This window comes from Dipodomys spectabilis, unplaced genomic scaffold (assembly GCF_019054845.1).
Source record: "Dipodomys spectabilis isolate Male_0828 unplaced genomic scaffold, ASM1905484v1 ptg000051l, whole genome shotgun sequence".
NCBI classification, from domain to species: Eukaryota; Metazoa; Chordata; class Mammalia; order Rodentia; family Heteromyidae; genus Dipodomys; species Dipodomys spectabilis.
Window position 1 is genome coordinate 22,192,131 of NW_024870728.1, and position 20,877 is coordinate 22,213,007.

At 41.6% G+C, this 20,877-nt stretch overlaps 3 protein-coding genes and 2 non-coding genes across 8 annotated transcripts in view; 2 read left to right on the forward strand and 3 right to left on the reverse strand.

Annotated features, from left to right (window-relative positions):
* The window catches only part of Cmklr2 (chemerin chemokine-like receptor 2), a 44,890-nt gene extending 37,435 nt beyond the window's left edge, over positions 1–7,455 (forward strand). Inside the window, exon 2 of the mRNA XM_042679266.1 lies at positions 6,102–7,455. Within this exon, the coding sequence (XP_042535200.1) occupies positions 6,129–7,193 (1,065 nt within the window). The 5' untranslated portion in view covers positions 6,102–6,128 and the 3' untranslated portion in view covers positions 7,194–7,455. The remainder of the gene's footprint in view (positions 1–6,101) is intronic.
* Positions 7,456–10,747: 3,292 nt separating this feature from the next.
* Eef1b2 (eukaryotic translation elongation factor 1 beta 2) lies at positions 10,748–13,768 on the reverse strand. Its single transcript, XM_042679309.1, has 6 exons — positions 13,567–13,768; positions 12,940–13,062; positions 12,176–12,302; positions 11,817–11,883; positions 11,046–11,171; positions 10,748–10,945 (listed from the first exon to the last, which is right to left on the reverse strand). The coding sequence occupies exons 1-6, from the start codon at positions 13,644–13,646 to the stop codon at positions 10,791–10,793; spliced, it is 678 nt and encodes a 225-aa protein (XP_042535243.1). The 5' UTR covers positions 13,647–13,768; the 3' UTR covers positions 10,748–10,790.
* On the reverse strand, positions 11,284–11,415 carry LOC122107597. Its single transcript, XR_006147383.1, has one exon. It is a non-coding gene; the product is annotated as a small nucleolar RNA SNORA41 (small nucleolar RNA).
* Positions 11,965–12,044, reverse strand: LOC122107595. Its single transcript, XR_006147381.1, has one exon. It is a non-coding gene; the product is annotated as a small nucleolar RNA SNORD51 (small nucleolar RNA).
* Positions 13,769–14,172: 404 nt separating the features above from the next.
* Ndufs1 (NADH:ubiquinone oxidoreductase core subunit S1) overlaps positions 14,173–20,877 on the forward strand; it is a 36,149-nt gene continuing 29,444 nt past the window's right edge. Inside the window, exons 1-6 of one of the 4 annotated variants that reach the window (XM_042679144.1) lie at positions 14,173–14,288; positions 14,748–14,845; positions 15,866–15,912; positions 16,637–16,701; positions 17,113–17,210; positions 19,903–20,010. In XM_042679144.1, the coding sequence (XP_042535078.1) occupies positions 16,641–16,701; positions 17,113–17,210; positions 19,903–20,010 (267 nt within the window). In that variant the 5' untranslated portion in view covers positions 14,173–14,288; positions 14,748–14,845; positions 15,866–15,912; positions 16,637–16,640. Of the gene's footprint in view, positions 14,289–14,747; positions 14,846–15,469; positions 15,542–15,865; positions 15,913–16,636; positions 16,702–17,112; positions 17,211–19,902; positions 20,011–20,877 lie in introns of those variants that run through there. The other 3 variants (XM_042679145.1, XM_042679143.1, XM_042679146.1) reach the window with 3 other exon arrangements.

The following is a 20,877-nucleotide window of genomic DNA, read 5'->3' on the forward strand; positions in this document are numbered from 1 at the left end:
CAGCACCACTTCTCGATTTTTCTGAGTAGCTTATTGGAGATAAGAGTCTCATGGCTGGGGGGAGGGGAGGAATATGGGAAGGGATGGGAAGGGGAAACAATGAGGGCAACAATGTTTGATGAGAAATGTACTCATTATCTTGTCCATGTACTTGTAACTCCTCTGTACCGTATTCTCACAATAAAAAAAAAAAAAAAGAGTCTCATGGCCTTTCTGCCCCGCTGGCTTTGAACTGTGATCTTCATATCTAAACCTCCTACATAGCTAGGATTACATGCGAGAGCCACCAGCGCCTAGCTGGGTCTCATATATAATCTTGCTTTGCTTTTTTATCAAAAAAATCACACCTCCACTTAAGGACTGGTGATGGTTAATTGGAGATCAGAATCTCACAGACTTTTTTTTCTGGGCTGGCTTCGAACCTTGATTTCAGATCTCAGCTTCCTGAGTAGCTAAAATAACAGGCATAAACCACCAGCATCTAGCTTATTTTCTATTTTTAATAGTTTTAAAAGACCCGTGTATAATTCAATTATAGAAATGCATAAAATGGAGAGATTTCTTTGTCAATTCCATGTTCACTTGGAGGCTACAAGTAGTACAGTGAAATTGAAGTTTCTCATACATGTACTCTGTGTGTGTGTGTGTGTGTGTGTGTGTGTGTGTGTCTATTCTGAACTTAGGGCAAGGACACTGTACCTGAGCTTTTTTGCTCAAGGTTAGCCTCTACCACTTGAGCCACAGTTCACTTTTGGATTTTTGCTGGTTAATTGGAGATAAGTATATCTCATGGAGTTTTCTGCCTAGACTGGTTTAGAACCATAATCTTCAAATCTCAGCTTTCTGAATAGCTAGGATTACTGGCAAAAGGCACAGGGGCGAGGGGTCCCTGAGGGGTGCCCTGCTCGGTCTTCCTTATTTTTTCACAACTTTATTTCTTAACTGTATACAAGGCACAGTGCTTCTACAGATTGCAAATTCAATAGCTTACAGCATCTTTGAAGATATTATAAGTGGTTCAGACCTAGAGCTGACTACAGCAAATACGAGATTACATGTATAGCTTGTCTAAAATGGAATTCAAATACTGCCAGAGGAAATTTACACCCAGATAATATAAAGCACCAGGAGACACTAAAAAATCTTTTTGTGAACTTTCCCAATGTTTAAATATTAGCATTTACATCAAACATTTGGAATACTATTTCTGCCAAGTTAAACACACAAACCAACAGTTCACACCATCTATGAAGCATGGTTGCTAGGTAGTTGGATGGACCAGACCAGACTGAGCCAGGAGGACTCCAAAGTGAGAGCACCCATTGGAAAAGAGCAGATTTTTTTCTGCTCTTACAAATAAAAGCAAGGAGTACAAACTGAGCTCAATATGCATAAATCAGAGTTTCTTAGCTTTGCCTCATTGACATTTTAAAACTAGCTAATTCATTTTTATCGCTTGGCTATTATAGGCCATTTAGGAGCAGTCCTGACCTCTGCCCACTAGATGGCGGTAGCACATACCCTCCATTCCTGGTGGTGTCAACTGGCTGGTCTCCAGATTTTGAAAGGCAAAATGGACTTGAGTTGAGAACCACTGGTATAGCTTTTGATGTAATAAGGGATGAGAAGCTGGGTGCTGGTAACTCACACATGTAATCCCTGCTACTCAGGAGGCTGAGATCTGAGAATCGTGGATCAAAGCCTAGACACCTGGGCATGTGACTTTTATCTCCAATCTTCCAAACTTAAGTCTAGCAAAAAGCTAGAAGCAGAGGTGTGGTCCACATTGTAGAGCTCGTACCAGCCTTGGGGGAGGGAGAAGCTAAGGGACTGAGCCCAGATACTTAGTTCAAGCCTAGTATTGGCACTAAATGAATGAATGTCCTCTTCATCCTGCCCTATTACTTTATTTATTCATTCGTTTGTTTACTTTGCTGGTCTGGGGGCTTGAATTCAGGGCCTGGGCATGTCCCTGAGCTTCTTTTGCTCCAAGCTAGCACTCTACCATTTGAGCCACAGTGCCAGTCTGGCCTTTTCTGTTTATGTGGTACCGAGGAATCAAACCCAGAACTTCATTTATGCTAGGCAAGCACTCTACCTCTAAGCCACATTCCCAACACAGCCTAATATTTTTAAATTTTTTCTACAACATCTTTTAATTTACTTCTCTTATTGTGTTTGGGTTTTTTTTTTTTACTATCTCTGACTGCTGCAATCTAAAATTTAAAAGAGAAGAAATATTTGTATTATTTAATGAAGGGTCCCAATCAGCTAGAATAGTGTCTGACATATTTAGGCACTTTTAAATATTTGCTGAATGAATGAGTGATCCAGATTCAGACATGGTACCAAGCATTGTGCACATACCTATAATCCCATCACTCAAGGGCTGAGACAAGAAGGACCTCTAGTTCAAAGCTAGCCTCAGCGATATAGTGGGATTCTATCTCAAAAAAACAAAAACAATAATAGGGAAAAAACAATTCAGAAGTTGTGGTCACCTTGGTTAGTACAGGAGACAATTTGGACTCACAGACCATACAACACATGAAAGAATGTCACACAAATATGAGGCATAAATAAGCTAGGTGCTTGTGGCTCATGCCTGTAATCCTAGCTACTTAGGAAGCTGAGGTCTGCGGATACGGGTTCAAAGTCAGCCCTAGCAGGAAATTATCTTTAAATAACCAGCAAAAAGCTGTAGCTCAAGTTGTAGAGTGCTAGCCATGAGTGAAAAATCTAAGGGTCATAGCCCAATCTCTGAGTTCAAGCCCTAATACAAGCACCAAGAAGAAAGTGGAGAGAGGGGCCAGGGACTGGGAAAATGCATATACAAATTGGGGAATGGCAGTTCTCCACCGGACCAGCAGAAGATAGGCAAGAGGCCCAATGCTGATTTTTCTCACAACTGCAGAATATGAAACAGCCTTGATTTCATATTTCTAACCTTCTGACTGAGACAATAAGACTGTTATCTTCTACTGCACAGTCGCATATTTTATGGTGCCTTGTTACCTAGGAAACGGATAGTCTCTAGATACTTGGGTAAGTCTAAGTGAGGTTTGGAAACTTAATTAGATCTGCAAGAACCTGGACACTGTAAAGCAATATATAAACAAGGTACAATAATTCAATAAGAATATGCCCTCCAGGGTTAATTGTGACTCCTTACACATTTGTAGCTAGTTGTTGAACTCTGCCTTTCTTTTCTCTTCATCATGTCCCTGCCCTCACCATCAAAACCTTACAAATACATTGTCTCTGAGTCATAAAATTCCCAGCTTGTACTCACCTTTCACGATTCAGCTGAGTAGTATCCAACAACTCCTGAAGTTTTTCTTCAAGCCTGAACTGGTCTCTGGGTCTATTTTCTGTTTTCTAGAAGATTAGGGACCTCTTTAGTTTCTGTTTGAAGGAATTCTGTTCAAAAAAATCACTTATCCATCCTCAAGGTGTTCCCTCGGCTCATCGAGAGAACCAGAGGGCTAGGAATTAGCGGTACAGGAATTAGGGCTAGGGTTAGTGGTAGAATGCTTGCCTAGCATGCATAAAGCCATTGGTTTGATTCCTCAGTACCATAAAGAGAAAAAGCTGGAAGTGGTGCTTTGGCTCAAGTGGTAGAGTGCTAGCCTTGAGCAAAAGAAGCTTAGGGACAGTGCCTAGGCTCTGAGTTCAACCCTCAGGACTGGGGTGGTGGAGGGGGGGGGGGGGGGGGAAGAGAACCAGAAGCTGTGCACCAGTGGCTCACACCTGTAATCCTATCGACCTGGAAGGCTGAGATCTGAGAATCATAGTTCAAAGCCAGCCTGGGAAAGAAAGTCTGGGAGACGTGTCTAAAATTAACCAGGAAAAAGCTGAAAAGGAAGCTATACCAGCCTTGAGTGAAAAAGCTAAGGGACAACTCCCTGGCCCTGAGTTTAAACCCCCAGTACCAGCACATGCATGCTCATGCACACACACACACACACACGAATTAGGAAGAGGAGTTTGGTGTCCTTCAGCAGGTCTTGCCATTTGCATTCTCCCCAAGCTGAATTTGAATTGACACTGGAAGAGGGAGGTGCTGGACGTTCATGAGGAGAGTGATATGAGCTCTTAGGGTTTTTCCGTGGCTCTTCTTTGCATGGGGAATGAGATTCCTTCTGTTCACCGGTGAGAATTTTAGCACCTGGGTCATTTGGTTACACAATTACTAATAGCCTAAAAGAACCTAAGCACCAGGAGGGTAAAGGTGTTTTAGTATGCAGATAGAAAACCAAGACAGAGGAGTTTGAATCTAAACTTCGAAGGATTTGATATTGGGGAGGGTCAGAGACCAGATGGAATTAGAAGTAGGGTGAAATCCAGGGAGAAGCAAGACAGAAGCCAGTTACGTATGATATGTGCCCATAATTTCAGCAGGAGGATCATGAATTTAAGGAAAACCTAGGATGTAAGACCCTATCCAAATAATAGTAACAATAATAAGCCAATTCTTGCTCGAGTAGAGAGAGCATTTGTGTCAAACAGAATAACACAAGGAGTAGAACTGTGGGTTGAGGTTACAGAGCTCTAGCAGCAGCATAGACTTGGGGTAAACTCTCAAATACGTTTCTGACGCTTTTAAATTATCTTTGGTTCTGAATAGGATCCTTTCAGAGCCAATCAGTTGTTAAGCAAACGTTAAGTATCTGTGATATATTCTGACTTGTATGAGGCCCTGTGGGGCACAAAGATAATAGCCATTATTTCCAAGAAGTTCACAGCCTGGTAGGGGGGAAATTAAAAATACATCAATGTCAATATAGAGTGTTAAGTGTGATGAGAGAAGCATGAGGCTAGTGCTTAGGAGGATGGGGGAGAGAGGAGAGAGATGCTACAGTCATTACCAGCTCAGGCTCTGAGTCCAGCAGATGTGATTCCATAGCCTAACTCTGCACTGCAGGTTGTGTGATCCTGCCTAGATAAACCACCAAGCTTCTCTGAGCTTTCACATCCTTTCTTGAAATTGAGAATAAACATAGTACTTAATGCATAACATCTCTATGAGGATCAAATTAGACTATCCATGCCTAGTGGCTACTAAATTCACAATAACACAATTATTTATAACAATTACAGCTATGATCATAATTATCTTTAAGAAGGTAATATCATGAAATGATTCCAAGGAAAGGTGGCATTTGTGTTGAATGTTGAAGAACAAAACCATGTTGCCTGGGTCTAGGAAAAAGCTTTGAATTGCTTTTGATTTTGTAATTATGCATTGATAGATTCCTCAAAAGACTTTTAGTTAAGATAATGAATTCAGTGATAGTTGAGTTCAAGAAGCCTGTGAGCAACACAATGTGTTTTGACCTCTTCTCTAAACCAATTTTTACTATGTGTTTGCTGATTAAAAATGATTGTAGCTGCATGAAATGAATATAATTATTCATCTATTTTACTTTATTTTGAATATTACAGAAATAACATGTATGTATAGGTTTTGAGGGTTTTCTTTTTGGCCATGCTGCAGTTTGCACTCAGCACCTTGAGCTTGATAGGCTGGTGCTCTACCTCCATCTCAACATTTTGGTGGTTATTTTGGAGATAGAGTCTCACAGGACTTTCTGCCTATGCTTTCCTCAAACTGCAATCCTCTGTATGTTAGCCTCCAGAGCAGTTAATATTACAAGTGAGGTACCAGTGCCAGAGGATTTTTTTTTTCTTTCAGATTTGGTTGGAACTCGTGTTTCTTAAGCCGACTATTCTACCAGCCCCATTTGGAAAAAAAAAAAAAAAAAAGTTGATTCCTCTGGGTGATGGTGACTCATATCTCTGCAAAGCTAGCCTGGGCAGGAAAAGTCCATGAGACTTTTACCTCCAATTAACCACCAAAAAGCTGGAAGTAGAGCTGTGGCTCAAGTGGTAGAGCATCAGCCTTGGGTAAAATAGCTAAGGGACAGCTCCTGGGCTCTGAGTTCATGTTTCAATACTGGTACTAAGTAAATAGTTACATCAAAATTATATATATACACATATATGTGTACCATAACTTGTTCAAAAGATGAAATACTTTTTATCCTTGTTGTTTATCATTCCTTGAACTTATTTTTTTCTCTTTAAATTTGCTTCTATAGATTTCCTATTTCTCCACCAATCAAGTTATGGAACATCTAGAAGAAACAATGGAAGATTATGAGTACTATTCCTATTACCCGGAATATTCCTCTCCAGAGCCTTATTTGGAGGAGAAAGTCTACCTGGGTGCTGTTCATTGGGTCTCCCTGGTGTTGTGTGGCTTAGCATTTGTTCTGGGAATTCCAGGAAATGCCATGGTCATTTGGCTCACAGGATTCAAGTGGAAGAAGACAGTCACCACTCTCTGGTTCCTTAATCTGGCAGTAGCAGATTTCATATTTGTTCTCTTCCTGCCTCTGTACATTTCCTACGTAGCCATGAATTTCCATTGGCCCTTTGGCATTTGGTTATGCAAGGCCAATTCTTTCATTGCCCAGTTGAACATGCTTTCTAGTGTTTTTTTCCTGACAGCCATCAACCTGGACCGCTACATTCATTTAATCCATCCTGCTTTATCTCAACGGTACCGAACCCTGAAGAATTGCCTGGTTGTTATTATATTCATCTGGCTTTTAGCCTCTCTAATTAGTGGTCCTGCCCTATATTTCCGGGACACGGTGGAGTTCAATAACGGCACTCTTTGCTATAATAAATTCCACGAACATGACACTGATCTGACCTTGATGAGACACCATGTTTTTACCTGGGTGAAATTTATTGTTGGCTACCTCTTCCCTTTGCTAACAATGAGCATTTGTTACCTGTGTCTCATCTGCAAAGTGAAGAAGCGAAGCATCTTAATCTCCAGTATACATTTCTGGACAATCCTAGCTGTGGTCATGGCCTTCTTGATTTGCTGGACTCCTTACCACCTTTTTAACATTTTGGAGCTCACCATTCACCACAATAGCTATTTCCACCCAGTGCTGCAGGCTGGAATCCCCCTCTCCACTGGTCTAGCATTCCTCCACAGTTGCTTGAACCCCATCCTTTACGTCCTAATTAGTAAAAAGTTCCAAGCCCGCTTCAGGGCCTCTGTTGCTGAGATGCTAAAGCATACGCTGTGGGAAGTCAGCTGTTCTGGCACAGTCAGTGAACAGCTCAGGAACTCTGAAATCAAGAATCTGCCTCTCCTGGAAACAACCCAATAACATCACTTTTCAAAAAAAAATCAATGTAATGTTTTCATGTGGGTCTCTTGGCAGATGCTTCCAGATTAAATTTAGTTCTAAGATTTAGAACTGACCGAGTTTTTGGTTTTGGTCAGTTTATTACCTTTGTATTTTTTTGTGCTCGAAAGATCTTCCTTTATTTTTCCTTGTGCTGCTTAATGATGTCTTTCCAGCTGCCCTCTGCTGGCGCTTGTAACAATGACAACCTGTACATTTCCACAATTTTAAGCTGTGTGTTCAACTAAATCGTGCATAACAAAGATTTTATTCAATAGCATATGCATCTGATAAACTATATCCTTTATATAAAATTTATCACAATGGATTAATCACTGTTGTAGTTTTTTCTTTGTGGTTGTTTTCTTTCGACATTGTCTTTTCAATCATACACAAAACACACATACACACACACACATACATACACACACACACACACACACACACACACACACACGTAATTTTTTTTTAAGTCTTATTATGTAGCCCAGGTTGGCCTTAAGTGATACTCCTGCCCGAGCCTCCCACATAACTGGGATTACATTTACCCTATCCCTGGTTAACCATCTTTTTTTTTTTTTTTTTTGCCGGTCCTGGGACTTCAATTTAGGGCTTAGGCACTGTCCCTGAGCTTCTTTTTGCTCAAAGCCAGCACGCTACCACTTGAACCATAGCACTTCTGGCTTTTTCTGTTTATGTGGTACTGAGGAATTGAACCAATGGCTTCATGCATGCTAGGTAAGCACTCTACCACTAAGCCACACTTCCAGCCCTTAACCATCAATTTTAAAAGCTCTAAATTGTAATATAGATAACTAGGCTTAACTACTACTACTACTGAGAAGGCTGAGATCAGAAAGATGGCAGTTTAAGGGCATCCTCGCTATAATGCAAGACCTCCATTTCAAGGCACACACACACACACACACAACAAACCTAGGCACAGTGATGCATGTCATAATCCTACACAGGAGGCACAGGTAAGAGATCTTGGTCCAAGGCCAACTATGGCAAAAACAGGCCCCATCAAAAAAACAGCCTCAGTTCAAATATAATCTGCCAAAAAAAAGACATATAATTTCAAAAATGTTAAAGTATATTTGCTTAAAATTTTAATTTTGCACAAGTAACTCTTATTTTATATGTGTATATTATTAGTGGGGCTTGAAACTTGGCTCACAGGGAGAACTTTACCATTGGAGCCACACCTGTAACTCCGGCTTTTAATCCTGGGTTGGCTTAGATCTCAGCCTCCTGAGTGGCTAACATTATAGGTGTGAACTAATCATACCAGGACATAGTGAGAATTATTCTTGTTTTTGTGGGTCTTTTTTTTTTTTTGGGGGGGGGGGTCCTGTCGTGGGGCCTGAACTCTGGGCCTGGGCGCTGTCCCTCAGCTCTTCAACTCAAGGCTGGCGCTCTACCACTTGAGCCACAGTGCCACTTCCAGCTTTTTTTCTCCTTATGTGGTGTTGAAGAATCGAACCCAGGGCCTCATGCATGCAAGGCAAGTGCTCTACCACTGAGCCAACTTCCCAGCCCCACAAGAATTATTCCTAATATATATATATATTCAATCTATGTATATACCTTTATGAATTAGTTGGCTATATTAGTTTAGAATTTCCAGCTAACTGATTAACACGGCCCACAAATCTAGTTGCTTAAAACAGTCATTTATTAATATACACTAAATGGATGATAGAAAAGCAAAATGAGTTGAGATGGGTATCAGCAGGAGAAGCAGGCGAATTAAGTTGAAGTATTTTATTTGCATATATGAAAATAGAACAATGAAGCCTGATGAAATTGTTTTAAGAGGCAATAAGTGATGGGGGGAGGCTAATAGGGTACATTGTATGCATGTATGAAAAATGTCACAATGAAGTCCCCCTTGTAGAACCCACATATGCTAATAAAGACCTTAATTAAAGAAGCCATACCGTTTTTCACAATTCTGAGTTAGGAGCTCAAACAAGGGGATGGGGGAGGAGAGGATATTACCTCAGCTTCTTTGTGTGAAGCCCCAGCTGGAGTTTAACAATGCAAACAGCAGAGGCCTGAGGTGGGGGTGGGGGTGGTAACAAGGCTAGCTAAGTGGCTGTCTCAATGTGCTTCAGGGTGGCCTGAGCTTCAAGATACCAAGGCAGAAATTTCCAATACTTCTCAAGGATACAAATGGCATTTCTATACAACTGATTTATATTACCTAACACAGGCCTAGGATGGCTTTCGGGGAAAGTACATAAAACCCTATCTCTTGAGGTAAGTGTCAAAACATTTGTGCCCATCTTTATTCACTTATGACAGCACTGTTTGGAAAATCCTGGCTAGGTGCAAGTGTGTATTGGAGAATTCTAACATAAGGTCCAGATGGCTTACAGGCTGGGCAGTCTCAGAATTTCAGACAATACATGTGTGTAAAGACAGAGCTCTAACTTTTGTTGCTATGTTTATAGACACTGATGTAAGGAAGACTAAGACCTTACTTACATTCCTGATTACATTTCCAGTATTCCTAAGCAGCTTTCTGGCTTTCCAGAAAGAAAAACAAATGCTGCCCTCTGCTGGCTTCTGCAGCAACCTGCAAGCTTTCTGCTTCGGATGTTTCACTAATATATTGACTGGCTGAACGGAAACGCTAACCCAAAACAAAATTATCAAATAAACCTTCATAAAAAACCACCTTTTCAAGCTCTAAATTTGCAAAAACCTACTGTCTCCGAAAGGACTGAGGATGTAACTCAACGGTACAATCCTAGTACCATTACAACAAAACTATTCCTGTGTAACACTATTGTACCCAATATCTATCTTTGGATTCCCCTGTCCAAGTGAAATATTCAATATTCAAGCATCTTGTGAATCTGATAAACGTTCATCCCAGGATAACAACCCCAAACCACAACGCAGGAGTTGTAACATGGTTAAGCGGTTATAAGTTACTGCCAATTCTGAGAAGCCAAAACCCTGGGCTGGTTAGGTATCCGGATACTCTTGTACATCTACTAAAATCCAAGAACATTATTTTTGGATGAAACTTGTTAATTTTTCATCTCTGAATTCCAATTTGAAAATGCTGAGCTCAAACAAACTGCATCCTTATCATGCTCTGCTGAAGACCGGACTGCACAAGTGCTAAATGTTTACTATTAATGCTGAACCAAGACCTGTCATCAGGCATCCAACCAAAATAATTTAGATAAGAATCAGATTCACCTCTCAATTCTTTTCTAGCTCTCCCTGCTCTCTCTCTGCTCTTTCCTCTTTCTCTGTTCTTTTCTAGCTCTCTCTGCTCTTTCCCAGCTCTCTCTCATTCCCAGGCCTTTCCTAGCCACATGGAGTGCCAACCTTGCCTGGTCCCAGCAGGTCTACTGAATAAACCCTACCCCTACCTGAAAAAAAAAAAAAAAAAAATCAGATTCATTCCCATAAAAGGACATTTGGGCTGGGAGCCCAACTCTGTGGTAATTGCACCTACATACCGAAAGAAAAATATACAACACCCTTTATTTAACAGGCAGGAGAAGCAAGGCTTATCCTTCAAACTTTTATTTAAATGCAATGATCAGGGCGATTTTAGATCTTGTTAAAAGCAGCCACGTCCATGGACTGCACGTAGTCCTCAAAAGCAGTGATCTGTTCCTCCAGCATGTCTGTTCCTACTTTATCATCTTCCACTACACATTGTATTTGAAGCTTCTTAATTCCATATCCCACTGGAACCAGTTTAGCTAAAAAGATTAAGAAAAAGCTCAGAAAAGTCTTGATGGGCAAAGGCTGAAAATGTACACAAATTCAATACTTATTTCAAAATACAAAGACTAAACTCACAGGACCCCCAGACCAAGCCATCTGCTTGAATGCTTCGGACACACTCCTCTAATTTTGCCATATCTGTCTCATCATCCCAGGGCTTCACATCTAGTAAGATGGAAGACTTGGCAACAAGCGCAGGTTCTAGAAGAGTAAAAACAGCATTATTTATGTAGTAAAATTTTCCCCCCACCATAATCCAAAATGACCTGTTTTGGAATAGATCTTCTCTTCAAACGAAATTTGAGAATACATCTTGTGTCTGTCACACTGTGTGCCCTCTTTCTGTTTGGTTAAGAAAGTGGTGTTTAACTGTGCAACAGTTTCTTTCCCACAGAGGAATGCCACAACTGTTATTAAGAACAGCTGCAGACCAGTAGCTGTGGAGGGTTTATTTAAAAACAACCTCCCTGCTGCCCCCCAAGCCAGGCGCCGATGGCTCATGCCTGTAATCCTAGCTACTCAGGAGGCTGAGATCTGAGGATCACGGTTCAAAGCCGGCGCGGGCAGAAAAGTCAGTGAGACTCTTATCTCCAATAAACCACTTGAAAACTGGAAGTGGCACTTGTGGCTCAAGTGGTAGAGCATTCACTTTGAGCTGAAGAGCTTAGGGACAGCGCCCAAGCCCAGAGTTCAAGCCCCACAACTGACCGAAAAAACAAAAAAAACCCCAACCCCCCAAAAAAAACTTCATAGAAGATTTGATCTATTAATAAAAATATGCTTGAAAGATTACTCACATTATTATGATATGAAGAGAAAAAATTACTTAATTGTCAAATGACCTACTTTTGGCTTTCTTTGACTCGTACTGTGCAAGACGTTCTTCCCTTAGCTTCTTTGCTTCTTCACTCTCCTGTGCAGAAAAAATATAATAGACTTCAACAAAGCTGGTTTCTTTGCTTACTGTTGGTAGAAGAGCCATCACAAAAATGACCAACTTTATCAGAAACAAGCAAATCCATCATGAGGCTCAGCCGAAAGATGGTGATTTGATTTTATTCATCATGTAACCAGTGGGAATTTAAAAGGCAAATGATTAAGTGAAGCCAGGGCTCAAGTCCAAATAACATGGCTAGCGCCTATGCTTATTATGCACGAAGATAAACTGCCTCTCAATTTACTTTCTCAGATAAAAAGGTACATACCTCCTCATCATCAGACCCAAAGAGGTCAATGTCATCATCATCTTTATTCTCCACAGCTCCACTTCCAGTGGTATCTTCCACGTTGGCAGGGCCATACTTGCCCAAAGGTTTCTTCACTCCTGGCAGGCTTAAAAAAAGTTCTGTTGAATGACCACCTCTAGGTTGGTGTAACATCTTTTACTGGTCAAAGGAAGAGAACTTTATCACTATGCTCACTTCCTCTTGTAATAGTAATTAATACTCTTTACAACCCCAGGTAAGTAATTCATGTCCAACTCTTTTTCCTCCTGAGCAGCTAAGATTACAGGCGTGAGCCACCAGCAACCGGCTCATGTCCAATTCCACCCAAAAACATTAGTAGCACATGAGACATTATAATCAATACCCACTACAAGTAACTATTTCAGTATCAACATTTCTGTTTGAGATCTCATTAAGTATGCTCAATTCCAGTCTTAGTGGGCACCCTCCAAAATTTCCATCCTTGTTGGCAGTTTCAGAAGAATGGCCAAGGACTGAAATGAATGAGCCACATTCTCATTCTGCGTCTCCCTCCACCAGGTTCGAAGCACATAGGCAAAGCAGTGTGGGGAAAACCTGAACTGCTGTTGTCCCTGAGATTTCAGTCTCTTGACCTTCAAGGAGCACAAAGAAATTTACAACTTTCTAATGAGGCTAAAAGTATTGTGGGTACAATTTTGTGTGAAAACCTTAAGCTTAGAAAGTTCTCTTACTGCTTCAAGTGAATACAAAGATACTTTTACCTGCCCTTTTCCTTTTCATAGGATTTGATATGATTATACCAACGAAGGGCATGACACAAGTCGGCAGGAGGTGGGCCCGAGACTGCTTCGAATACTGCAACATCTGCTTGCGATGGCACATACCTGCGGGTGGCAGAAGCACAATTACACACACCTTTACATCAGCCAGTAAACCTCGGCACATCCCAAGCTCGCCAAGCGAATTCATGGGACCACACCTATTTATTACCAGGCGGGCCTAAGCCTCCTTAGATGTATTTAATCAGAAGCTGCTTGAGATCAGAGACCGTCTAATCTGGGTCGAGGGGCCACCTCGAGGAATGTGTGTCCCTCTCCGGTTGCAATCTCTCATCTTTAAAGGCCTGCCTGCAGGTTACCACTGACCAAATGGAGGCAAAGACGCGGCAAAACCCGACGGAACCCAAGGGACGGGAACAGGAAGCGCAGTGGAACTCTTCTCCTTCGCGGCCCCCTCCCCTCCCCGCAGGCCACACTGGAGGGGCACGTCGGCCTCCCAGGCGCCCGAGTCGGCCGGGCCGGCAGGCCTGCCTTCCCGGGCGCCGGCCCGGCCCGCGCCACGTGGCCCCGTCCGCCCGGCCCGCGCCGGCAGCCGCCGCGTCCGCTCACCCCTCGATGTAACTCTTGTCCGCCAGGTAATCATTGAGCACCTGGAGGCCCGCGGGGCTCTTGAGGTCTCCGAAGCCCATAGCGGCGGCCGTATCCGGGAGCTGAGCAGCGGCTAAGGGAAGGAGCACAAGCCCGCGCCCGGCGTCCACACACGGGGGGTGGAAAAAAAAAAAGGGTTCAAGCCGGCCGGAAAATTCCTTATATAGAGACGGAGGCGTTTCCCTCGCCGTGCCGGCCGGAGGTTAAAGGTCAAGGAGCGTCACTACTTCCTTCCAGTAAAAATTGGGAGTGCGGGACTCCGTGACCCACAAACCGTCCGCAACCGCCCTCGCCGTACGTCCAGAAGTAAACTAATAAAAAGCGGCATGTCTTTAAAACAAGAATTCGTGTCTCCGGGATTCCGAAAAGTTAAAGGGTCCCGCCCCCACGAGGTGCCGGAGATGACCGAAGACGCTCGGCCGCCAGGTCTCAGCCACTTCCGGCGGAACTGCGGGTCCTAGACTTCCTCCTCGCCGTCTCCCCGCCCACTTTCCCTCGGACTGACTGAAGTTGTCGTCTCGTCGAACCTGGAGTTTCTGGTCCCTCTTGGCTTTCCGTTCCGCCGGTCTCCGGCTGACGGAAGAAGCCGAGGCCGCCATATTGAATAAGTGGCCGGGTGTCTGAGAGGGGTCAACGTGAGCCCAAAGCGTCTTCCGAGCAGCCTCGACTCCTCCGGGGAGAAGGTGAGGTCGTATTTGGGCGGGAAGGTTGAGGTGCCTCGGCTTAGGGTTTTCTTTCTTAGTTGGGCCCGCGCGACTCATTTGCCCTTGACGGGCCCGCCTCCCGCCCCCTGCGGCCACTCCGCCGGGAGTGCGGGCCGCCGAGGGTCCTCAGCCTGGGCCGGGTCTGGGCCGGTGCGGGCTTCCTCCCTGTCCGCGTGGGGGAGGCAGGATGGCCTGTGAGGAGCGTCGTCACCCCTCTCACGACTGCCTTCGGCTTGACCCTTGAGCGCTTCCAGATCTCTACTGCTGCTCCTAGAATAAGGCATCTTAGTTGCTATACCTGTGGCCGTCGCCCAGACCTCTCATTTGGCCCCTTTTGCTCATTTCATTGACCAGAAAACCGAAAAAAAAAAAAAAAGAGACATTTGAAAAGTTTGCCCAAAGTTCCCACTACGCATCGTACAGCTACGTTGTTTACAGGTTCTAGAGATCCAGTTCATATGCAGTAAGATCACGCATCACACATAACCGTTCACGCACGAATTCAGAGTATGAAAAAGATGAGACGTCCGTTTCTGGTGAATATACATCAAGTTTCTCTTCCCCTCCCCCATGTTCTCCCCCTCTCCCCCCCCCCCCATTGATTTGTGTATCATTAAAAGGCTGCAAGAGCACCTGCCAGCTTTTAATTCCGGGGATTACCGAAAGGACTGGATATGTAATTGATTTAGCAACTAGTTATTGAGCTTGTATAGAATCCCAAAAAACATAAAGAAGGATAAAATTGAATAATATGACTGGGAAGTAGGAAATCTTTGTTAAGGAAAGAGTGAAGAAAAGGTTTTAAGTCAAGATTTGAAGGACAGGGAGAGGCCAAAAAGGAAGAACCTTTCAGCCTGAGTGGCTGCTGGGAGGAGAACTGGTGTAGAAGCTGTGGAAGGGAGGAAACGGTTAGAGTCCAGGCAGGAGGTAATGGTGACTTGGACTTGGGTGGTATCTATTTCAAGGTAATTAATTTGAAGGAAAGATGTATGGTGTAGGACATGGGTGGGCATACTCTAGCGTGGAAAAGGGTCGTCTAGTTTTATAAGTGGTTATTAACATTTTCCATCTAATAAAGATACAGTTGTTCTCTAGGTCTGCAGGTGTCACAACCTTAGATTCAGAATGAATTTCAGATAAAAAATACTACAGAAAAAAATTAAAATTTTCTCAAAAGCAGAACCTGAATTTGCTGCACACCAAGCACAAAGCTGAACACAGTAGGATGAAATGAATTGTAGGTATACCCCTGCTATATATATCCTCCTGCGATTGCACGATCCTTATTCTCTCTCCAGTAGTCCTTTAAGCATTGTTCACCTCCAGTTATATTCACTTGTTCACATACCCTAGTTAGGCCTCTGATGAGACAGCTCTTCAGCGTTGCAAATCGATTTTTTATGTTGGAGCTAAGTAGTTCCATTTCATACTGTATGTTGAACAAATAACCTAAATATGTTGGTTGTCTAATGTGAGCATACTTCTATATTGTATTAGAGCAGGAATATTAAAGTTTTTTTTTTTTCTTTTTTTTTTTTTTTTTGGTTGGTTGTCAGGCTTGAACTCTGGTCTTGGGCACTGTCCTTGTGCTCTTCAACTCAAGGTGAGTGCTCTACCGCTTGAGCCACAGTGCAACTTCTGGTTTTCTAGTGGTTTATCAGAGATTAAGAGTCTCATGGACTTTCCTGCTGGGGCTGGCTTTGAATCACGATCCTCAGATCTAAATTAGTCTAAAATGCTGGTTGTTGATTTATTAATTTAGGGGCGCTGAGTTTTGACCTTCAGGGCCTTGTACATGCTAGACAGGCATTCCACCACTGAGCAGCATCCTCAGCCCATCAGTTGTTGATTTTGAATCTCTTCCTTCTTTCAGGAATTCAGCTATTTTATTGTATAACATGTTTTTTGTTTGTTTGTTTGTGAGACAAGTGCTTACTATCTTCCACAAGTTGGCCTAAAACACAAAATCTTATTGCTCTACCTTCAGAGTACTAGGATTTAGTCAAGTGCTGACTATATTATAGTATTTTTAAGTTTTCTTACGATTATAAAACAACCCTTCCCAATCCATTGCATTAAAAGCACAATTTATACATTAGGTACTGCTTTTTAGCTGATGATATAGCACAAGTTAATGTCTCTGAGTATTCTCAACTACTGAATTTGAGGGAAAATATTAAAATATGGAAATGTTCACTGTCAATATATTTGAAGTACTATAAAACCCCATATAACTAAACAACCCCAAAACATAAAACTACCAAAAAGTTTGTAATAAAGTGGAGGTTTTCTTACAATAATATGACTCTTCTTTGTTTTATTTTTAGCAATATGTTACGGATACCGGTCAGAAGGGCCTTAGTGGGCCTTTCCAATTCTCCGAAAGGATATGGTAAGTTTGTTTTTTAACATTAATGATTACTAGGCTTTATCTTTGAAAATTTCTAGGTCCATGGAATATTTCTTCACAAATTCTAAACCTATAAGTTATCAGAATAATTTTCAAAATAAAACTTTACCTTAGTTACAAAAATCTGTATAGATGTGTATGTCAATACCAATGCTCATTTTGTTTCGAAAAATGGTATTAAAAGTCTCAGTTTACACTACTTTTATTCTCAGTTTTAATAACCATATTCTAATACTCAAGACTGAAAATGCTTTTTTCATAATTCAATATTTTTAAAGTATGGATCTAGAGAAAGAGTATAAGCTGAAGAAAATTCTATATATAGTTATTCTACTAATCTCTGCTCTAAGAAGTCCAGCTTTATTAATTTGTTTTGTACCTCTTTACTTTTAGGGTCAGTTCGAACAACCGCAACAGCAGCAAGCAACTTGATTGAAGTATTTGTTGATGGTCAGTCTGTGATGGTAGAACCTGGAACTACTGTCCTTCAAGTAAGCACATGTTTTTTAATTATTCTTGTGAGTATATGTGTTCTTTTCTGATTAAAAAAAAAATTCTTTACACCTTTTATTTCTTTTTTTTTTTTGGGGGGGGGAGGTCCAGTCGTGGGGCTTGAACTCTGGGCCTGGGTGCTGTCCCTCAGCTCTTCAGCTCAAGGCTAGTGCTTTACCATATGAGCCACAGCGCCACTTCCGGCTGTTTTCTTTTTGCTTATGTGGTGCTGAGGAATCGAACCCAGGGCCTCAGGCATGCAAGGCAAGCGCTCTACCACTGAGCCACCTTCTCAGCCCATACACCTTTTATTTCTAAAAAGAACCATAGATAGCAAAACTACATGACAATGTTTTTATTTTTCAGTCTTGGCATTTCAAAGTGATCCATCATTTATATACCATGGAATTTTTTTTGGTTTTTATTTTTATCTTCCAAGTGATACCCATTAAGAAACTTGAAATGACCATAAATAAATTGCTATTTATTGCTATTTGCCATACGTCAGTTTGTGAAAGAGTAACATTAATTTGTTTTGAGCCTGCTTAGTCCTTTTCATTTTCATACACTTTTCTGTTCTTAATGACTTTTTTTTTTTTTTTTTTTTTGATCGTGCGGCTTGAATTCTGGGCCTGGGCACTGTCCCTGAGCTCTTCAGCTCAAGGTGAGTGTTCTACCACTTGAGCCACAGTGCCACTTCCGGTTTTCTGGTGGTTAAATGGAGATAAGAGTCTCACGGACTTTCCTGCTCATGCTGGCTTTGAACCTCGATCCTCAATCTCAGCCTCCTGAGTTGCTAGGACTACAGGTGTGAGCCACCAGTGCCTGGCTTTAATGACATTTCTATGAATGTACTCTATAAAGCAAGTATATGAAGGGTATTCTGTTATTGAATTCATACCTTAAATATTTAGTTTCTATAAAAGTAACAAATTTGGTCATGGAGAAGTGATGCTTCATTCCATCTGCAGGTTATCACAGAGCCAAATGTTGTTCATTTTAGCATTCATTTCTGGGCTCTCACCCAGGAATACACATGAAAGTACTAAATATATAAGAAAACTGTGTTCAAGGTACAATGGAAAGTATTTTGACATGAATAAGAGTTGGTAGGAAGAGTTTTCAGTTGATCCCAACGATGAAAAGGTATATTTATGTGAGAAGAAGAGGCTCACACATTTCCTATGGAGAAAGTAATTAGCTAAAACAGATGCTTTCTGTGTTCAGGAAGCTTCAAAATTTGATGTTGATAAAACATAGTACAAATAAAAGATGAGGTGACAGTATATCAAGTAATTGAGGCAGAGAAGTTCTGGTCATGAAATAAAATAGTCGCTAGAGAACTCAATAGATCCATCAGAAAATTTAATAGCTACTTAGTAATGTGACTGTGACTGTAGCAATTGATAACTGAAAAGAAGAAAAACTGAAGAAGGTAAGGAAAGAGTATGTGATATTTTCAGAGAAGGAAATAAAAAAACAACCATTGTAGTAATGTAAGTGAATACAAGATGGAGAGACTAAGAATATAGATTAACAGGCCTTTGGAATGATGGAGACTGAGAAAACAATGTGGTTTTTGTTGTTGTTGTTGTTTTAGCTTATTTGGGGATGTAGGTTGGGAAAAATAGGTTAAATTTAAACTGTCTGTTGAATGTACATGTGTAAATGCCTATTTAAGTCTGAAGCTTAGAGAAGGGGACTGTAGCTGCAAGTGAAGGCCTAGATGTAATCATACAATATGTGAAGAAGTTTAAGATGCTGATTTTGTCTTGTTTACCTTTATGCCTGCTGCGTCTAGCACATGAAAACTTAATACATTTTTGCTGACTAAAAGGTAAAACACTGGAAGCTATAAAATTATTTCAGAGTAAAAGCTGAAGGTTGAAGACCTAACTAGAATATAAACATAGACCAGAAGAAAGGAATTAACAGAAAAGGAGGAGTTATAATTGGTGGAGCAGACTTAACTTTCCATATTTGGGAAAACAGATACTGGGAAGAGATTGGCCCAGAAAGAATGTAAGTAGTAAGAGGAGTATATCATACCAAAGATAGAACTAGATGCTAGTCATCTAGTGTGGGAAAGTAAGGGAGCCCAAAAGAAGCAAGGAGGAAGTCCAGGTATGAAACCACAAGATCAGAGTTTGAAGAGGAAGCCTTTGTGGACAGTGGTTGAAAGAAGACATAGGAAGTAAAGCGTTTAGCACAGATTAGTACTTTCTTCCATAAAAGATGAAAGCATGCTGGAGAACTTTAAACTTCAATTTTCTGAGGCACCTTTAGCACTGATAGGTTGAGATCAAAAGCAAAGATGATAAATCTCTTCAGAAATTGAAGTTAAAACAGATCAAGAAATATTTATGGATAAAAGCAATGAGACCTGGGCTGGGAAGGTGGCTCAGTGGTAGAATGCTTTCTTTGCATGCGGCATGAGGCCCTGGGTTCTATTCTTCAGCATCAAATAAGCAGAAAAGGCTGGAAGTGGCACTGTGGTTCAAGTGGTAGAGCACTAGTCTTGAGCTGAAGGATAGTGTCCAGGCCCAAAGTTCAGGGTCCCTGTCCGACCAAAAAAAAAATAATAATAATAATAATAAGATGGCCTCTTTTTTTCCCCCCTTCTAACTAATCAAGAACAAGGTAATATCAAGTTATTATAGTACAAAACCATGTTTTTCCTTTATCTTCTAGGCTTGTGAGAAGGTTGGCATGCAGATCCCTCGATTCTGCTATCATGAAAGGTTATCTGTTGCTGGAAACTGCCGGATGTGCCTAGTTGAAATTGAGAAGGCTCCCAAGGTACCTGATACCTAGAATTCCACACCATACTGTAGAAGGTAGAAGACTTTAAATCTTGTAGCAAACCATATCAATACTGTTGTAGACGATATCATCATCCTGTCTATTTCTATCTGTGAATTGAGTATTTTTTTTGTGGAATTCATTTCAAAACTGAAACCATATTTATAGATAGGCTTTCTGAACATACGTGTCATATAATTGTAACAAGTCTAGAAATTAAAGATGATGGGGGGGTGTATATGTGTGCATGCACATGTACACAAGCATTGGTACAAGGGCTTGAGATCAGGGCCTCACACTCTTGTTTAACTCAAGGCTAGTGCTCTACCATTTGAGCCACACCTTCACCTCTAGATTTTTTCTGGTTATTTGGAGATAAGAGTTTCAGATTCAACTGCCTGGTCTGGCTTTGAATTATGATTCTTACATCTCAATCTCCTGAGAGCAGCTAGAATTAACACAGGTATGAGCCACCTATTTTCCTTCCTTCCTTCCTTCCTTCCTTCCTTCCTTCCTTCCTTCCTTCCTTCCTTCCTTCCTTCCTTCCTTCCTTCCTTCCTTCCTTCCTGTCCTGGGACTGAAACTCAGGGCCTGGGCATTGTCTCTGAGCATCTTTTGATCAAGGCTAGTGTTCTACCACTTGAGCCACAGATCCATTTTTAACTTGTTTTGGAGATAAGAGTCTCACAGACTTTCCTGCTCAGCCAGCATTGAACTGTTGTCCTCTAATCCCAATCTTCTGAGTAGCAAGGATTACAGATGTGGTGTAACAGCACATTTCTTTGTTTTTGTTTTTTACCAGTCCTAGGGCTTGAACATCAGGCCTGAGCACTGTCCCTAAGCTTCCTTGTTCAAGGCTTGTGC

Excerpts from the sequence above, each read along its gene's own strand:
- Eef1b2 (XM_042679309.1), bottom strand. The coding sequence starts at position 13,646 with ATGGGCTTCGGAGACCTCAAGAGCCCCGCGGGCCTCCAGGTGCTCAAT. Across the intron at positions 13,063-13,566 it reads GACAAGAGTTACATCGAGGG|GTATGTGCCATCGCAAGCAG; the intron begins GTGAGCGGACGC and ends TGCCACCCGCAG. Across the intron at positions 11,172-11,816 it reads CGAGTCAAAGAAAGCCAAAA|AACCTGCGCTTGTTGCCAAG; the intron begins GTAGGTCATTTG and ends TTACTCTTCTAG.